Source organism: Budorcas taxicolor, chromosome 1, assembly GCF_023091745.1.
Source record: "Budorcas taxicolor isolate Tak-1 chromosome 1, Takin1.1, whole genome shotgun sequence".
Taxonomy (NCBI): Eukaryota; Metazoa; Chordata; class Mammalia; order Artiodactyla; family Bovidae; genus Budorcas; species Budorcas taxicolor.
This window is the reverse complement of record NC_068910.1, coordinates 98835127-98855995: the sequence shown is the minus strand read 5'-3', so window position 1 is coordinate 98855995 and position 20869 is coordinate 98835127. Positions and strand designations below refer to the sequence as shown.

The following is a 20869-nucleotide window of genomic DNA, read 5'->3' as shown; positions in this document are numbered from 1 at the left end:
AAGTGAAAGTGAAGTCACTCCGTCGTGTTCAACTCTAGTGACCCCATGGACTGCAGCCTACCAGACTCCTCCATCCATGGGATTTTCCAGGCAAAAGTAGTGGAGTGGGGTGCCATTGCCTTCTCCGACAGTGCCCACTAGGATAAGAAGAAATGAATTTACTTGCCTGAGATCACATGTCCAGAGGTCAAGTCAGGGGGACAGAAAAATATTCTGTGCTCAGAAGTTACTGTTACCATCTCATACTGAGTCTAGATGTGGCATATTTTGTTAACCTAGTAATCAATATTGGGTCGTGCACTATTTTCAGTTTTTAGTAAAGGATCATTTCTTTGAAATCATTACTTTAAAAATCCTACATTGATGAATTATCAAGGAAAACTCCTGCACTGATATATTACCAAACTGAATAGAGAAATTAGAAATACGAAAATGTGTGCTCAGTCATGTCTGACTCTCTGCAACCCCACGGGCTGTAGCTCCAGACCCAGAGATTGAACTGCGTCTCTTGCATCTCCTGCATTGGCAGGAGGATTCTTTACCATTGTGCCACCAGTGAAGCCCAGAAGTATGAATATGAAGTAGCAAAATGATCCCTTAGAACTTCCGTCTTATGTACATATCATTTTTTTCCAACTTGGAATTAAGATGGAATATATCTGGATTTAAGTTGTAAGAGTAAGAAATATGAAGATTCATTTTTGGTTCCCTAAAGCAGCATTTTGAGATGCAATGCTCGATTGCCAGCCAACTAAATCTCAAAACTCGGTGATAGAATAACTAGAAATACCAGAAAAATTAGACTGTCATTCTTGGTCCCTTTGAAAAACTATTCTAATATCCTACTCTGAACAAAACGTTCTGGCCTGTTTGTGGTAAAATGCCAAGGGACACAGCTATAGCCTGGGCAAACAAGTATAGTTTAGAGTAAAAACAAGCTGAATTGCTTTTATTTTACATGTTTCCAATTTACCAACTTAACTTAATTAATAATGTACACATACTTTAAAGACATCAAAGGGAGATACATAACATTATATGTTAAAAACTGTGATCACTCTTTCTAAATTCTTCTCTCAAGAAAATGATTTTCTATTCTGAAAAGCTATTATCTCAGGACAGAAAATTATTTTTCTATGTGACACGAAAATACCTTAAATAGAAAGTTAATAAGACATATCTGTATCAGCTTATTATTAATTTATGGCTGGCTCGTTTTTAGAATTTTTCCTCTTGCAACTAATGTTTTCAAGGTTCTTAATTCAAACAAAAGAAATAGTCTGCATCCATACACATAAATTTGAGACTATTTCAAATGAGGAATCTCTCTCTACTTACTCAATGAATTAAATGGATACTCTTTACATCAAGATTAAAAATGATTTTCTCTTCTGAAGTAAGTTATTTAAATAATACACACATCTATTTTTAGATTTCTTTGTGTCTAATAACAAAGCCAACTCTATCAAGCTTCATAATCTGCCTTCTATCATCTAAAGCGTTGTCTCTTTCTACCTTTAGGCTGGAGAGGAAAATCACATATTAAAATTAATTGGGAAGGCTGCTGTTTCACCATCATTTCTAGCCCCATCACTTGTTTTCTATTATATACTCGTACTGTGCATGCCTGTGAGAGAAATCCAAACCTAAAATAAAATCTGACATTTAATCACCCTTAGTGGACAAATTACATATTATTTTAAGCAAATTAGATGATGTTCTAAATATGTTTCCACTCTTTATGCTATATTTGTTCCCCCAATCCATCCTTCATTCTTTTTTTTTTTAATTGGCCTTCAACTGTGCTCTAGAAATCCAACTTCCCTGCACTGCTCCACTTAAATTACTTAATCTCTGATATTTCAGAAGGATTCAATTAATGGAAAGTTACTAGAAGACAGGAGAAGAGAGGGAGATCTGAAATTGATCCCTGTGCTGTATCCTTTGACTACCTCTCTTTGCAAATACAACCCCTTTTCTGGCTCCAGTTCTTCTCTGACCAGGATAACCTCTTCACTTTGGTCTTTCAGGCCCAGGGCTGGTTAACAGCATTTTGCTATTACAAGTTTGATTGTGCTTCTCCTTTATGAGTTCTCCAAATTCTGCCTATATTTCTGTGAAAGTGTCCTCGTTAAAAACCCTTTAGCTACCTTTCGGGACTGCCGTCAGTTCCTGTTGATATCCTGAGTCACACACAATCTAATGAGTAAAAAATAAGAATCTTATAATCAGTATTTAGAAAACATGGCTTCAAGGGAAATAAAATTATTAAGACCATCGTAATTTTCCTAGTTTGACACAGACTATCCTTGAAGAGCACCATGCTTCTTTACTACAAAATCTTGGTTTTACACATCAAAAATGGTTCAAATGCTTTTGAAAAAAAAAAAATGTTTCTCAGGGAATCTAATGCAATTCTTCACGTTAATTCAAAATTCATTTCTCCTTTCCTACTTAATCTTTCATTGATTAGCATCCCTTGCTTACTAATGGGTAAAATAAAAGGGCCTGGGAATATTTGAGTTCATCTCTTTTTCTAAACTGAAAAATAACTGGTTTTAAATTGGGTATTCCCATTTATTTTATTGAACACTTTGAACAGAATTACCTTTACACTAATGTAATTCTTTAAACAGTATTGGTGAAGAAAGTTTAATTTCTGTTTTTACTCATCTCTTAGCATTTATAGTAACTTTATTGACTCTCTTTTAACACTATTAACTCAGATTTTTATGTGAAACTGCTACATATCATTGGTCTTGACAGGTTTCCTGGCAATAATTTAAACCTGTGCACCTAACTGGGACAATGCTTTTTCTTAGTCATTTTTCTTAATAATTTTATAAAGACATGCCTTTAGTTAAGAGTCAGTGTTATCACAACTTCAGCATAAGCAATTCTGATACTAAAATTGTATAAATATTATGTATGTATTTGAGAAGACATTTGGAAAAATCTGTCTCCTTGCCCTGCAATCACCTTACATATACTTTGCATCAAGTAGCTTTTAATTTTCTGATCATAGCTTAATTTAAATGAGTACAGAAAACTAATGGGAGATAATTTAAAATCTAAAGAAATAAGAAACTACTTACTATTGAAGCAAGAGATGTTTTAAAATATTACAATTATCCCAGTACTTATTGTAATTTCATGAACTTATTTAATAGATTGTGTTAGACCTTTTTCAGAAATCATGCTTTGTGGCATTTGCTCTTATTTACTGTCCTGGCAGAAAGTTCCAGCTGAAGTCAAGGTCACCTTCTATCCCAAAGTTGGTATAATTAGTATCAATTCAGTGTTTCTCCAAGCTTACACAGGAGGTTATTAACTGTGTTTCATGTAGAGTGTCAAAGAAGCAAAGGCAATGCCGGCAATCTTTTCAGCTTCAAAGGCACAACTCATAAATTTAATTCATTGGCTAGTAAGAAAGATACAACCTGTTTAGTTTATTAATGATTTTAAAAATAATTTCAGAGATGTTCTAGAAATACATTTATTCACATATGCAGGCCAAATTTTTAAATAAAAGACAAATTATCCTCCTAATAATAAGTAACTCATTTAGTCTTAATATTTTATGTGATGTGCTTTCTGGAATATAATAATTATGGAAATTTTAAAATTAATATTTATATGTACTTGCATATTATATAAAATGAATTCAAGAAAAGGGCACATATTCTACTATGGAACATTTTCTTAGAGGTTGTTTTGCAGGAAATGTATACATTATTAAATTATATTAAATCTAGAGTACCATAAAATCAGTGAAGACACTCCCACAGTCATAGTAGAAACAATATTAATAGAACTGTTTACTCAAAAGAAATATAAACTAATGGTACAAAGATTTCTGTTTAAATTGATTAAAGCCAAAGAAATAAATAAGCTTAAAATGAAACTCTTAAAAATATTTGATGTTTTAAATTGTACAAGCCACAAGAATGCCCTTGGAAAACAGAATAGAGCATAAGTGTTCTGCTTCCCTTACTAGGTGGTATGGGGAAAAATATGAATACCAGTTTCTTCAAATATTTTCCTCACTGCTTAAAGAATAAGAAAATATTTAAAGATTTTCAAACTTTTTCAGAGTTCAACTTCATTCAAGTCCAAGGCAAATGCTCCATTTAGATTCAGAAATGGTTATACATTACAAGGGATTCTTACTCCAAGGAATATCTACTAGAATAGAAATAATAACTTTAGCATCTTGGGCTCTCTTGGAATAACCTAATCTGAAACACTTTTGCTATTCCAATGCATAGATCGTAGCTGACAAAGAGACCAGGACCCCGAGTAAACACTCCCACCCATGTCTGGCCTGTAGTCACTACCTTCAGTATTAATATTGGTACCTGTAACAAGATTGACAGTGAGCGTACATTGTCCTTATTCTTTCCAAAGTATATACTGTGCTTATTCTTTTCAAGAAAGAAGCATTTTAAATATCTTATTTCCAATAAGAACTATGTTTCACATATTTAATTTTGAAACAGAGTCAACTTTATATAATAATTATTGTTTTGTATAAGTTTAGTGGAAATTTAGCTACTTGGTTGGAGAAGGAAATGGCCACCCACTGTGGTATTCTTACATAGAGAATCCTGTGGAAATGAGGAGCCTGGTGGACTGCTGTCCACAGGGTGGAACAGAGTCGGACACAACTGAAGCGACTTAGCATGTATGCATGCATGGGAGAAGGAAATGGCAACCCACTCCAGTATTCTTGCCTGGAGAATGCCAGGGACAGAGGAGCCTGGTGGGCTGCTGTATATGGGGTCGCACAGTGTCAGACACGACTGAAGCAACTTAGAAGCAGCAGCAGTCTAAATGTGGAACCCTGTCTTTTTGCAGATAAGCAGGTCCCTCTATATGGACCATCTGGAGACTGAACTATTACTTAATTTTTTCCAAGCTTAGAAAAGCCCAACATATTGACACTTAATTTTTAAAAGCTCACAACACCATGCAAATTGTGTTTTATTACCACCAATAAAATCAGAAACATTTTAAATAGCTAAACACTCATAATACAAGCTCATAAACAATTTCTTGATTTGCACACTTAGGGATTTAACTGTGTCAAGATGATATATTTTACCATTGCAAATGCTCTATTTGAATGCATTTATTCTACAAATCAGAGCTTTAATGATTTTACTCCACTCATTCTTTCTCAGTGCTAGGATGCTTTTTCTTGTATTCTGAAAAATGTTTCTTTATCACTTTATATTCTATTTTTTAAGTATCTATGCCAAAAGAGTGAGGAGGGCACACATTAATGAAACCAAATAAAAACAAAATATAGACTAGATTTTTTTGACATAAAGGAAATAGACTTTAGAAGCACAAGTCAGATCATTATTGCTTTTTAACTTGACATAGTTAAATAGATGCTTCAGACAGTGGTTTGATGTGCTCAGGTATGCAATTTGTGTTTATTTTATGTTAGCATATTTTATTTTGAAACTAGAGAAATAAAACAACAACTGAAGTAAAGAATCTGCATACAAAACTATTATGTCACAAACAACATTTTAGGCAATTATAGTTCACTAAAAATGCCCACATTAAATATGAGTTGAATGTTACAATTCATCTCAATTTCTCTATACTGGCATAAACTAAATACTTAAGCAATTTATTTTCATTGAACACAGCTTAGCTTCATGCATATGATTTTTTTTTTTCCACAAGTAACTAAGATTGCTTCAAGAAATCTTTAGAGAAGGGAGATCTTTCAAGTAGCAATATTTTGGGAATACACTTAATAGGATTATATTTAATAGCCAAACATGTTCCTAGGTTTATAAACATTTAAATAATCAATTTTTGTATGATTTGTATGATTTTTAAATTATAAGGGCAGCATATGGACTAACAATTATTGGCCTTTTATCCTAGAGTGGAGCTATAGTCACTGTAGATGTATGCTAAATTCATTCAATTCTACCTGAATAATCTAAAATATTTTACTTGATATTACATTTTCAGACATAACTAACAAAATTAATGTGTAATTTAATTGTGAAGAATTTATATTAAGTTGTGTTGTGTGCTTAGTCTCAGTCGTGTCTGACTCTTCTCAATCCCATGGACTATAGTCCGCCAGGCTTCTCTTTCCATTGGATTTCCCAGGCAGGAATACTGGAGTGGGTTGCCATGCCCTTCTCCAGGAGTTCTTCCCAACCCAGGGATCGAACCCAGGTATCCCACATTGTAGGCAGATTCTTTACCTTCTGAGCCACCAGAGAAACCCTACATTAAGTTAATGCTTGAAACTGAGCTTTTGATTGCAGAGATATACACTTCAAAAGAAATCCATCTTGAATAAATGCATTGTCAGCCTAGCAAAACAACCAGGTAAGGAACTAGGCTGCCCCACCTGTGAACTTCTTACTTTCAGAAAGTCCTGGATAACCCAGACAACTGATCACCTTGAGAAACTGGCTCTCCCTTCCTATGCCTAATTCCCATTCTTAACAATTCAAATTTAACAATAATGATGTGAGTCCACAAAACTCTAGACACCCCACCTTTGAACTCTAATAAAGCCAGAGACCAAGTCTGCTGTGTCTTTCTAACCGTGATTTCTCTAGGTGGTCCTTCAGAATCTGTGAGTAGTAATTTTGTTCCTCAACATTCTCTGTTGTTTTTTTTTTGCTGAAGGGCATCCAATGACCATATTAAGAACAAGGGCTGGTCCAATGCTACTGGCCTCAGTATCAGGAAATGCCTGTAGGTGCTCCTAAACGCAACAGGAGCTGAGGCAAGTTTCTCAAGCAGTCATAGCCAAAAGCATCACTATCAATAGGCTGGGACCAAAACAGTAACTCATCTCTAAATTTTTTTATATTGGTCATATTTTTATGGTTGTAGATAATTTGATAATAGTTGATTTGGTAAATTTTTAAAAAATGTATTTTTAAAGAAAAAAATTTGCAGTGCCATTCTGAAGTAAAGAAAGTGAAAGTGAGCTTGCTCAGTCGTGTCTGACTCTTTGCAACCCCGTGGACTGTAGCCCATCAGGTTCCTCTGTCCATAGGATTCTCCAGGCAAGAATACTGGAGTCGGTTGCAATTTTCTTCTCCAGGGGAATCCTCCCAACCCAGGGATTGAACCAAGGTCTCCTGTATTGCGGGCAGACGCTTCAACCTCTGAGCCACCAGGGAAGCCCATTCTGCAGTAAGGTCCAGTCCAATTACCTCATTATAGTTAACAAATTGGTTGTAATCATAAGCAAAATTGTACAATTTTATTAACAAAAAATTAGTTTTCCATTTTTAAGTCTGATGTAAAATAAATCAATACTTGAACCAATAATTCATTTGGATTTTTACATGGATTGTATAAACAACGTCATCATCACTTTTAGGATTTTTTTTTTCTATCTAAAACATTGAAATGCATGAAGTATTTGAACAGGACAGGGAGTATATTAGATATTTTATACCTTCTCTCCATATATGTCATTTCATTTCTGCACTTGTAGTTTACTTACAGTCTTAAAGAGGCAGAGACAGATAAGTAGGCATTTAGGAGTTTTTCTGTCTTGGTAAGCACAAAGGCTTCAATTTTGAATTCTACTTTTAAAAATCATAATAAATAGATATAATCACTGATTTATCTCACTATGTCTCATACATGTTTCCTGAATTTTCAAATCTTTATATCATGACCTGTAAATGAGGGTGCTGTTAAAGATGCCTAGATTATGAGATAGTTTATATAAAATTGAAAATATACAATATGATAAAAAATTTTAGGGCTTCCCTGGTGGCTCAGTAGTGAAGATTCTGACTGCCAATACAGGAGACACAGGTTCCATCCCTGATCCAGGAAGATCCAACAGGTTGTGGAGCACCAAGCCCATGTGCCACAACTACTGAGCCTGTGCTCAGAGCCTGGGAATTGCAACTACTGAGCCCACTGCAACTACAGAAGTTCACATGCCCCAGAGCCCATGCTCTGCAACAAGAGAAGCCACCGCAATTAAAAGCTCTTGCACTGCAACTAAAGTGTAGGCCCTGCTTGCTGGAACTAGAGAAAAGCCTGCATGGCAAGGAAGATCCAGCTCAGCTAAAAATAAGTGAATAAGTAAAGACATTATTTTAAAGAATTAAAAATGCTTTCAAAGTAAGCATACCATGCAAAAATTATATTAATTCTAGAAATCACATCAGGTCATTTGGAAGCATTTTGTAAATGATCATATTTAACTCATCAAAGTTTATCTCATTAAAAATTTATTAAAGTGATAAGAAAACCCCAAATTCATAAAAAAGTATATATGGATAGATGGATGGGTAGATAGATATAGATACAGATATATAGATATATATCTTCTAAATTAGTTGATAGCATTAATCAGGCCACTAGCTTTAAAAAGTTGCAAGTTCTATAAGCAGAAAATGTGCTATAGCAATGATGTTTTGTAATGAAAAATATTTGAGAGATCTATAAAATGTTCAGATTTTAGATATATGATATAAATCAAAAATATTATGAACTTCTTAGACAATTTCTTAATTGTTATATTCAAGGATAGGTAAATTCCATATGTTCTAGTGCCATTTTATTATTTGATTTTAACTAATTAAAAGTAGGTTTGAAATTAAAATGCAATCAGTGCACTAACACCAAATAATTTTGTCAAAACTAGAATTACTGTAGGAAAAATACACAATTTCATTAATTGTATGATGCAAACGTGAATATATTCATTTTACTTAAAAGAACTAAGCAATAATTGTCATACATTGAGTGCTGATTATGTTGCCAGAACTCTAAATATTATCCAGTCCTCAAGACAATCAGAATCGAGTGTTTCTCATTTTTCTGATGAAAATGCAAGTACTAAATTTGGTTCAACATTTACGACCAAAGACTGTGTAAACAGAAGAACCACAGCTCACACCTAAAGATGTCTCCTGGACTCGCTTATTCTCTGTCTTTCCCATGTTTGGTAAGGTTTCCTCCTTTCTCTCTTTTAGCACACTTATTTGTAACAAGATACTGCTAATTGCCAGCTTTCTTCCTTATGGTTGAAGCCCTTCTTCCTGCACACGAGGATGCATTTCATGTACAAACTGAAGAGATGTGCAAATTCTCGAGGTTATAACTGACAATTTGAGTAGCTTATTTTGTTCTATTTTATTTTGATTTTTAATACAGCTGCAGAACGATTCTTCATTTTTAAACTGGATGTTTATCATAGAGAAGAAAACCTAGCAATGGCAGGGGTGGTGAAAGAGTAGAAATGGAGATATGAATGGTGATTTATTTGTGGTAACTTATTAAATATGTCTGTACAGATAGAGATAAATGTTGTATTTATGAAATCTGAAGAAATGATATTTAAAGCTAATAAGATTAAATATAGTTAGTTTACTTAAGATTACTAAATGAAAGACAGGGATGAAGCAGATAAACTTTAAAAAAATTGGCAAGCTGGAAATATTTAGTCCTTAGCTTTTCTTAGACAACATATTTTTATTATGATATCTTTTAAATGATAATTTTGTAACATCTTTTGCCATTTCATAAATAAATGAATTCCACTAAAATATAATTGCATCTGAAAGCTCTAATTTAATAGGTAATGCATGGCTGAGTGAATATCATATAACTTATAAGCAACAGAGTGCAAAAATCATAAAATATTTATATATTGACAAAATTCCCAACTCCCTCAAATATGGACTAGAACATTAATCATGCTTGGTGACTTTCTTCAGTTCCCAGTTGTTTGCTGAAGTTAGCACGGAAAATAGACTTATACTAACATTTGATGTCAGTGTTACTATTTTTTTCTGTATAAAATAGATGCTATGAATTGCCTAACTCATAAAATGTTTTCTTTTCACATATCTTGATGCCATTTGAAAAATGACATGTTTCAACTGTTAAGTAAAGAAAGAGGGAATGGTGTGTATCTGTGTGTTTGTTTGTCTTCTTTGAGGTTTATTTATTCATGTGTTCCTTTGAAGGAAAAACAGTTTTTTTATAATTTTTAAATTTCATGGTGTAAAGTTTATAAAACATCTTAGGAAAGCTTTAAAAAATGAATTTACTTGAAAAAGCAGAAAACTGATTTATTTTTAGCAGGCTGATTAAAATGGAACCGGTAAGATTCACTTAAGATACATGTGAATAAATATAAAACGTTGTTAAGCACTTCACTTTGAAATAAAATATTTTATCTTATTTTGGCCTAATGTACATATACTCGCAAAAGATATGAATGCCTTAACTAATTAAGCCCAGGTACTGATTATTTAGGGGAAAATGCATTAATTTGCTAGTGTTTTTAGATACAATATGTTTAATATCCATAATTTTAGCCTTGGCATAGTGCTGTTTTTATAATATATATAACAGGTATTTAACAAATACTCATTGAAGAAATTAATTAGACTTTTTTTAAGTATGTCTTTTTAAAAAAATTAAACCAACATAGCCTTTTCCATCAAAGTGATTTCTTTGTACACTTAGAACTTAACATTACCATTGAGATTTTGTGGGTAAGCAATAGCTACATTTCATCTTAATTACTGTTTGTAAAAATCTTTAGAAAAACAATAAGTAAAGCAAAGTAGAACATTAGATATTTTACATTTCATATATTATCATAAAGTGTTTTTTTCTTCATTTTTAGTATATTCCCACCCATTTCATACACATTGATATAAGAATGATCTTTAAACTCTTCTACTTTTAGATTTAAATCAAATACAGTTTTTTTTTTAGTAATACTAGGTATTTTTAATGATTTTTATTGTTATCACCATCAAGTTTTAGCTATCAATCTTGTACCCTACATAACAGAATAAACGTAATGAACACTTACCAGATACTAAAATATTTTTCTGGAACAAGAGAAAAAATACTACAAACACTAAGTAAAAGCTAGCAGCAACTCAACATAATACTGAGAATTAATAAAAATTCTAAGAAACACAGAAGTCTAATTGAATAGTCTTTATAGGTGAAAACAATGTTAAGTGTATCCCTGATGAAACTTTAGATATATATTTTTGTAAAGTCCTTATGAGCTCAAATTAAGTTGCTACATTTAACACATATTAGTACAGCCAACATGACATAAAACATGTATAACCATGTATAAGAGTAAACGACAGACTTAAATAGGACACATTGTCTCTGAACACAGAAATAAAGTTTAAATCGTGTGTTTCTATAATGTGCTCAAAAATCTCAAAAAACTTTTCATTTCTTCATTATCTAACAATGACTTAACTACTCAGAAATATTTTTTTTTATGTTTTTGAACCATGATATAATGATTTCTTGGGTTTTTTTTTTGCCCTTAAGAATTCCTTCAATATCTTTTTGCTTGCTGTGCTTCAGAAAAACATCTTATTAGTAATCAGACACCAGAAATTATTCCTAGAGCCAACCGTCAATTCCTGTCATCCTGGATAAGCCTAGAACATTTGCTTCTGGAACACTCTCTAATTACAAGAAGTAGCTCCACTCAGCTAATCACTTTAGGATGATATGTTAAATATATACCTAAAAGTTCTATGTGGTAAATAACTTATAATGACCCCTGTCATGCTAATTTTAGAACAAACTCAACACTGCAGGCTTTTTAATCTGGTTGCAGAGAAATAAAAAATCATTAACACTAAAGTAGGGTCATAGAAAAGCAAAAACTACCTCTGCATTTTTGAACATCTTATCTCTTTGCTTGTTTTTATAAGATAAAGTACCAAAAAAAAAAAAGGCTCCCATGTTCACATTTTAAATTGTCAATGTTTCAGAGCTTCATATATTTTTTACCTATATTCTGAACATTTTCGTGAATCATATGACACTAAGAAAAATTAAAATATACCATCTTGTCTTATATTGTATTACAATAACCCTAACTGACAGTAACTGACTTGATTTAATTATTCCTTATAATTAAGTAAAATTGGATCTCAATTCCTCTACTCTTTAAAAAAGTAAGCCCTATAAATTTCTATTTAACGTGTTTTCTAGGCCATAACAAAGAAGCATACCGTACCTCTTATGTTGCTGGTTGTTGCAGATGTGGTTGGGCAGGTTGTTATGGCTACAGTGGTTGTGACTGTTGCAGTGGTAAGGGAGGGGATGATAGTAGTGGGAAGCAAAGTGTTGGGAACATCTGGTGAGTGGAAAAAAACAAAATATAAAACAAAATCATATCATGCAAACAAAACAGAAACATAAATGATTCAAATTATAAATACATATATCTTATTTAGGTTTAAATTTAACAGGCTTAAACAGATTATCTGGTACAAAGCTCCTTGTACCACACAGTTCTTGTCATTTTTTATTCACTTATTTTTCATGCTCTTACACAAAGCAAAAACCTGGAGCAATGTTTGAAGATAAGCAGATTGCTTGCAATATTTTGAGTGAAATTTAAAATGACAAGAATTCATTTGTTCACTGAGTCATTTAAAATGTTTGACATGCAGTAGCAAAATACAGATAGGTAAAACAAAAATTGACATGCTTTGTCAAAGAAGTAAACAAAGAAACAACACAACAGAAAATATACACAAATAACACCACCATATAAGATTAAATAAACATTAACGATGGGTGAGTATATGCATGTTAAATATTTTTTGATATTTTTAGGCAAACAATGATAGGAAATAGGGTGAAAGCAATCTTTAGACACAAACAAAAAAGAAGCCAACTGTTATTATTATTACTATTATTTTGCTTTTCCTTTTCTCAAAAATGGTGTTAATGTACAGCTTAGAATCTTGCAATTCTTACCCTGGTTAGCTGGTAACGCCTTCTAACAATTTTTCAGTACATAGGAGTCTTTAACAAGTATTGGATCAACTAGCATGGAACTCAATATCTGAAATTTTTATGATTCATATTATTTGGCATACCTAGGAGAAGTTATTGAACATAGATTTGAACCATAATATTCAACCCCTAGTCCATAGTCAAAGTGGCAAAAGTTGACAGTAGATTCAAGTACAGAGGACATAATAAACTGAAGAAATAGCTCAGAGTTTACAAGATTTTCCTTCCTTTCACTCAAAAGCAGCTGAAATTTGGAAAAGCAGCATAAACACTGAAACAATATAGCCAGTGTCAAGCAATGAGAATTTCAGTAAGATCCTAAGAGTCAACTCTTGTCTCAGGTGTATAGGCATATAATTTACACAGTGAGAAAATGAGAAACAGTTCACAAATTACCTGTAATTACTGTGCTGGGGTTTGATTTCACATGTTTGTTACACAGCCCCTATATATTCAGAGCATTTGACAGATTATTTTGCTATTAAAAGGCTTCTTGTCATTCCCTCAGTTAAACCCTGTGAGTCACACCAGAATTTTTCTAGTTCCTTACTTCTGATAAATAGCCCTACTCAATCCTCAGACTTCAACCTGCTGAATTGTCTAAGCTGGAGACATCAGAAAACAGCATGAGATTACTCTCTTATCTTTGGTATTGATGTTTACACCTGTTTTTCAACAGGGAAAATACTTCCTGGCCAGTCAAATTAAGAAAATAACCTTCTGAAAATCCAATGGTGCTACATCAGTCACTAGAGAAAATGGGTATTGCCTGGAGTGCAATTACCATGATCATAAAGTAGAATTGACTTGAACAACATTATGAATGAATAAATATTATGTATACATGCATGTTCATCTCTTGTTTGCTAATTTCTGTTATACCTTCTTATTTTCATTATAAGCTTCCTAAATAGGGTAGGCATGCTAGAGATAAATGAAAGACATTTTCTAAATTAAAAAAAAAAAAGAGTGTAATTTGAACTTTTACAAATATTAAAATTAGAAAATAATACACTTTTTGTCAGTTAGCAAAATCATTTTCTCATTAGGATCTCCAAATATATGTATTTAATTAGTGTAAAGGGAAATATCTTACAGGGCTATCAAATATAAGAATGTACAATAATATTAGTCCCTTAAAACTCAGTGGAAAGAACTTGATATTACAAAACTATCACAGATTATAAAATATTAGATTATTTGCTATCAGACACTGGAGTGAAGAAAATTTCATTGGCTCTGAAAAGCAGTTTTTCAAAAGCATCTATGTCATTTGATTCTCAGATGCAAATAACAGTATTTGGTGTTTTTATTTATTTATTTGTATAGCAAGAAATATCACATTGTTTAGATTTCTTTACCTTACTGTGTATTAACAAAGATGGGCAATAACTAACTCTGATTAGTTTCGGAGACAATCTATATATTTTCTTGAGCATTCTTTTATAAAACAAGCAATATTCTATTTTCCATATGAAGATGCATGATATATAAGGGCTTCCAACCACATGCTAATATTAAAAAAATATAAAAACAGTGGGTAGTTTTAATAATTGCTAACCTACTTTAAGACACCTGCCCTAGAGTCTTTTACAATGTCCACCACTAGCAATTATAAACCCAAAATCTGGCTCTTGCTTATCTGATCATCATTTTCTGTAATCTTCTCCCCTTGACTTCAGTTCAGTTCAGTTCGGTTCAGTCACTCAATCATGTCTGACTCTTTGTGACCCTATGAATTGCAGCACGCCAGGCCTCCCTGTCCATCACCAACTCCTGGAGTTCACTCATACTCAGGTCCATTAAGTTGGTGATGCCATCCAGCCATCTCATCCTCTGTTGTCCCCTTCTCCTCCTGCCCCCAATCCCTCCCAGCATCAGAGTCTTTTCCAATGAGGCAAGTCTTCGCATGAGGTGGCCAAAGTACTGGAGTTTCAGCTTTAGCATCAGTCTTTCCAATGAACACCCAGAACTGATCTCTTTTAGAATGGACTGGTTGGGTCTCCTTGTAGTCCAAGTGACTCTCAAGAGTCTTCTCCAACACCATACTTCAAAAGCATCAGTTCTTCGGTGCTCAGCTTTTTTCACAGTCCAACTTTCACATTCATACATGACCACCGGAAAAACCACAGCCTTGACTAGACGGACCTTTGTTGGCAAAGTAATATCTCTGCTTTTGAATATGCTATCTAGATTGGTCATAACTTTCCTTCCAAAGAGTAAGCATCTTTTAATTTCATGGCTGCAATCACAATCTGCAGTGATTTTGGAGCCCCCAAAAATAAAGTCTGACACTGTTTCCACTGTTTCCCCATCTATTTCCCATGAAGTGATGGGACCTGATGCCATGCTCTTAGTTTTCTGAATGTTGAGCTTTAAGCCACCTTTTTCATTCTCCTCTTTCACTTTCATCAAGAGACTTTTTAGTTCCTCTTCACTTTCTGCCATAACGGTGGTGTCATCTGCATATCTGACTTCATATGCACCTAAAAAGAAACTGGACGAGAACAATTGATGGGAAGCACCTTGGCTGATATGACAGCTGGGTCAAGAAAATGACTTGTCAAATAACAAATCTGTCACTTTTACATATTTTTAATCACTAGTACCATTATTTCATTATTGAACAGTATGAAAAGGCAAAATGATAGGAAACTGAAAGAGGAACTCCCAGGGTGGCAAGTGCCCAATATGTACAAGAGATCAGTGGAGAAATAATTCCAGAAATAATTAAGGGATGGAGCCAAAGCAAAAACAATACCCAGCTGTGGATACAACTAGTGATAGAAGCAAGGTCCGATGCTGTAAAGAGCAATACTACATAGGAACCTGGAATGTTAGGTACATGAATCAAGGCAAGTTGGAAGTGGTCAAACATGAGATGCAAAAGTGAATGTCGAGATTCTAGGAATCAGCAAACTAAAATGGACTGGAATGGGTGAATTTAACTCAGATGACCATTGTATCTACTACTGCGGGCAGGATTCCTTAGGAGAAATGGATTAGCCATCATGGTCAACAAAGAGTCCAAAATTCAGTACTTGGATGCAATCTCAAAAACGACGGAATGATCTCTGTTCATTTCCAAGGCAAGCCATTCAATATCATGGTGATCCAAGCCTATGCCCCAACCAGTAACGCTGAAGAAGCTGAACTTGAACCATTCTATGAAAACCTACAAAGCCTTTTAGAACTAACCCCCCAAAAAGATGTCCTTTTCATTATAGGGGACTGGAATGCAAAAGTAGGAAGTCAAGAAACACCTGGTGTAACAGGCAAATTTGGCCTTGGAGTACAGAATGAAGCAGGACAAAGGCTAATAGAGTTTTGCCAAGAGAACACACTGGTCATAGCAAACACCCTCTTCCAACAACACAAGAGAAGACTCTACACATGGACATCACCAGATGGTCAACTCTGAAATCAGAGTGATTGTATTCTTTGCAGCCAAACATGGAAAAGCTCTATAGAGTCAGCAAAAACAAGACCAGGAGCTGACTGTGGCTCAGCTCATGAACTCCTTATTGCCAAATTCAGACTTAAATTGAAGAAAGTGGGGAACACCACTAGACCATTCAGGTATGACATAAATCAAATCCCTTATGATTATACAGTGGAAGTGAGAAATAGAATTAAGGGACTAGATCTGATCGACAGAGTGCCTGATGAACTATGGACAGAGGTTTGTGACATTGTACAGGAGACAGGGATCAAGACCATCCTCACCGAAAAAAGAAATGCAAAAAAGCAAAGTGGCTGTCTGAGGAGGCCTTACAAATAGCTGTGAAAGGAGGAGAAATTAAAAGCAAAGGAGAAAAGGAAAGATATAAGCATCTGAATGCAGAGTGCCACAGAATAGCAAGGAGAGACAAGAAAACTGGAAAATTTCAGTTTTCATTCTAATCCCAAAGAAAGGAAATGCCAAAGAATTCTCAAACTACTGCACAATTGCACTCATCTCACATGCTAATAGAGTAATGCTCAAAATTCTCCAAGCCTGTTCAAGCTGGTTTTAGAAAAGGCAGAGGAACCAGAGATCAAATTGGCAACATCTGCTAGATAATCGAAAAAGCAAGAGAGTTCCGGAAAATATCTATTTCTGCTTTATTGACTATGCCAAAGCCTTTGACCATGTGGATCACAATAAACTATGGAAAATTCTGAAAGAGATGGGAATACCATACCACCTGACCTGCCTCTTGAGAAACCTGTATGCAGGTCAGGAAGCAACAGTGAGAACTGGACATGGAACAACAGACTGGTTCCAAATAGGAACAGAAGTACGTCAAGGCTGTATATTGTCACCCTGCTTAATTAACTGATATGCAGAGTACATCATGAGAAACGCTGGGCTGGAAGAAGCACAGGCTGGAATCAAGATTGCCGGGAGAAATATCAATAACCTCAGACATGCAGATGACACCACCCTTATGGCAGGAAGTGAAAAGGAACTAAAAAGCCTCTTGATGAAAGTGAAAGAGGAGAGTGAAAAAGTTGGCTTAAAGCTTAACATTCAGAAAACTAAGATCATGGCATCAGGTCCCTCACTTTATGGCAAATAGATGGGGAAACAGTGGAAACAGTGTCAGACTTTATTTTTCTGGGCTCCAAAATCACTGCAGATGGTGACTGCAGCCATGAAATTAAAGATGCTAATCCTTGGAAGGAAAGTTGTGACCAACCTAACTAGCATATTGAAAAGCAGAGACATTGCTTTGCCAACAAAGGTCCGTCTAGTCAAGGCTATGGTTTTTCCAGTGGTCATGTATGGATGTGAGAGTTGGACTTGAAGAAAGCTGAGTGCCAAAGAATTGATGCTTTTGAACTGTGGTGTTGGAGAAGACTCTTGAGAGTCCCTTGGGCTTCAAGGAGATCCAACCAGTCCTTTCTAAAGGAGATCAATCCTGAGTGTTCATTTGAAGGACTGATGCTAAAGCTGAAACTCCAATACTTTGGCCACCTCATGCAAAAAGTTGTCCAATTGGAAAAGACTCTGATGCTGGAAGGGATTGGGGGCAGGAGAAGAGGACGACTAGGATGAAATGTCTGGATGACATCTCTGAGTCAATGGACCTGAGTTTGAGTGAACTCCGGGAGTTGGTGATGGACAGGGAAGCCTGGCCTGCTGTGATTCATGGGGTCGCAAACAGTCGGACACGACTGAGTGACTGAAGTGAACTGAACTGAACATTATTTCAGCTAACTTGTTTGGAAACATTTTTGTTCTTGAAAAAAAGAAAAAATTGAGGGCTTCTTCATTCTGTTCTTTCTTCTCACCACATGGACAGCATTCAATTATTTCAACTTTATTGTGAAACAGCAAACATTTAATCTTAATATTCAATTCCAGGATTTTAATCAGAATCAACTACAACTCAACCATGTAAGATTAGCTGGAATTAGTTAGAATTCTCAGAAAGATCAAGAGAATAGAGTGATATTTCTTTTGCCTAAACTTTCTATTGCTATGATTTTATTTATGTCAGTTTCAGCACTGGGCAATGAAGCTTTGAATGGAAGAATTTTGCCTGCTTTATTTTTGGTACGTAGCACAGTTTAGAAGGTCAGTAAAAATTTACTAAATGAATTTGTTCATAGCATTATAAGCATTTAATTTATTTTAGGGGATCTAGAAAAGTCCACTTTTTGACTAGTTAATATAAAACTAAAATATTTCATTACGGCTGATCACAAAAAGTTCTCTCTCCTTACTACTTACAGAAACTTTTTATTTTCTGAAGCATACATTTTCAAGACAACCTAAAACTACTATGACCTAAAACTTCTTTCAGTAAATATCCTTGCTAACAAAATGAGGACTTCCCTGGTGACTCAGAGGTAAAGAATCCGCCTGCCAATGCAGGAGATGCAGGTTTGAATCCTGGGTCAAGAAGATCCCCTGGAGAAGAAAATGGCAATCCTCTCCACAATTCTCCCCTGGAAATTCCACAGACAGAGGAGCCTGGTGGGTTATAGTTCATGGGGCCACAAAGAGTCTCACAAGACTTAGTGATTAAGCAACAACAACAACAAACAACAAAACAAACTGTCTTTCCCTACATATTCTGCGGCTCTGAAAGCTGTGTGAGCCTGACCTGAGTTTCATGCACACTGCATCTCCTTAGGAACTCCCTCCATTTTCACCTGACTTGAGACTTTCCAAGAAAGGGTGAAAGGCTAGGAGGGACCACTGAGTAACTCACTGTGATCAGCAGTAAATGATCAAAGCAAAATTGCGAGTTGTCTATTACTATCCCCACTTAATGGATGAGAAGATTTTTAGATAGTTTCCTTGCTTTGAAAATTACACAAATGCTGTATCATAGAAAGAATTTTCTTAAATATATAAGCATACTGCAGAGACAAATTTCTCTAACATTATTTCCATCTCAAGATGATTTATCTACCTGACTATAACTCTTGTCAAAGCAGAAATTAGTAAAATTCTGAGCTGTCTTACTAAGTTCAAACACCTACCTCTCTAGTTTTTACCCCTACATGTAAGCACCAACATTTGGCATCATTCAGCAATTATTTTAAAGGTTTTGGCCTTTTATTTAAACATTGATAAAAACATTGATAATGAGAATGAAGGGGCTTCCCTGGTGGCTCAGATGGTAAAGCATCTGCCTGCAATGCAGGAGACCTGGGTTCGATCCCTGAATCGGGAAGATCCGCTGGAGAAGGAAATGGCAACCCACTCCAGTACTTTTGCCTGGAAAATTCCATGGACAGAGGAGCCTTGTAAGCTACAGTCCATGGGGTTGCAAAGAGTCGAGTATGACTGAGCGACTTCACTTCACTTCACTTCAATGAGAATGAAGCTATATTCCCATAAGGAAAAACAAAATTGGAAACACAAGTAATAGTCATTTACCTTATTCTTGAGGTGTCTAGAATCTTGTATATTTTAAAATCATTAAGCTATTAGTATAAAGCATACTCAACCAAATATAGCACAGGATAAAAAATGAAGATCGCTTTCTCCTTTTCTACAGCACATTCATTTTTTATCTCTCCTTGTTGAAAAAAATACATTGTGTAGAATAAAAATACACTGATTCATATGCAGAAGAATTACAAATGTGCCCATACATAATAAAAGTAACTTAATCCTGGTTCAACATCAATTTATTAATTCTGTTCATAAAGCCACATAATCTGCAGTCATATTAATATTATAAGTAATATGCTAAATATGACATCAATTTAGAAGAGTTTGCCTTACATGTTCACATCCTATGATTAAAGAGTATTTAAATGGGACACAAAAATAGCTATAAATAAAAAACAGAAAAAATCAATGGTAAGTAATTTATGGATATTAACATTCAGAAATGGAAGCTATCTAATAAATAAGTCAATTAACTACATGATATTTCATCTCTGTTTTCTACAATACAAAGACTGGCTCAAATTTTTCATTGTCATTTTCCTTGGAGAGCATGTTAATCTAATTGAATATTGTTTATTTGCCTGGGAAAAATAAGTGGCTAAGAAGTTCAGCATTTATAATTTACGAAAGAAATTTAGTGTATTGTATAATATATTTTCTAGATATTAATATATAAATGATGACCTAACAACTGATAAAATATGTAGTGGATGAAAAAAGCTATCTTCAGAAATGAGCAAAGTGAAAATAATTAAATTTTGTTTATTTTAGTTTAGATCTGATCATAGAAATTAGTATATAGACCTAAAACCAAAAAGAGAAATTCCAATAAAGTTCTTCAAAATCAGAAATAATAAAACATCTTGTAGTTAGTAAGAAGTTTGAATGTGAAACAATAATAGCTTAAGTTGTTAAAAAAATTATTATCAAAATATACACAAATGTGTAACACTGATTTCTCTAAAATTGTGATTATGTGTTTAAATCTTTTCCTAGCAGATTAAATCTTAGGAAACTACTCATTTACTATATACTATCATGGATAAAACTTGCTAAAATAATTTTGTGGTTTAAATAAGCTATTTAAATGAATTTATAGAGGTCCATGGTTTGTTATTTATTATTTGTTAATAAAATGTTATTGTTTTA

At 34.1% G+C, this 20869-nt stretch overlaps 1 protein-coding gene across 1 annotated transcript in view; it reads right to left on the bottom strand.

The window, feature by feature from the left end:
* Positions 1-20869, bottom strand: part of CADM2 (cell adhesion molecule 2) — a 391593-nt gene that overhangs the window by 71173 nt on the left and 299551 nt on the right. The window contains exon 8 of the mRNA XM_052638191.1: positions 12038-12157. Within this exon, the coding sequence (XP_052494151.1) occupies positions 12038-12157 (120 nt within the window). The remainder of the gene's footprint in view (positions 1-12037; positions 12158-20869) is intronic.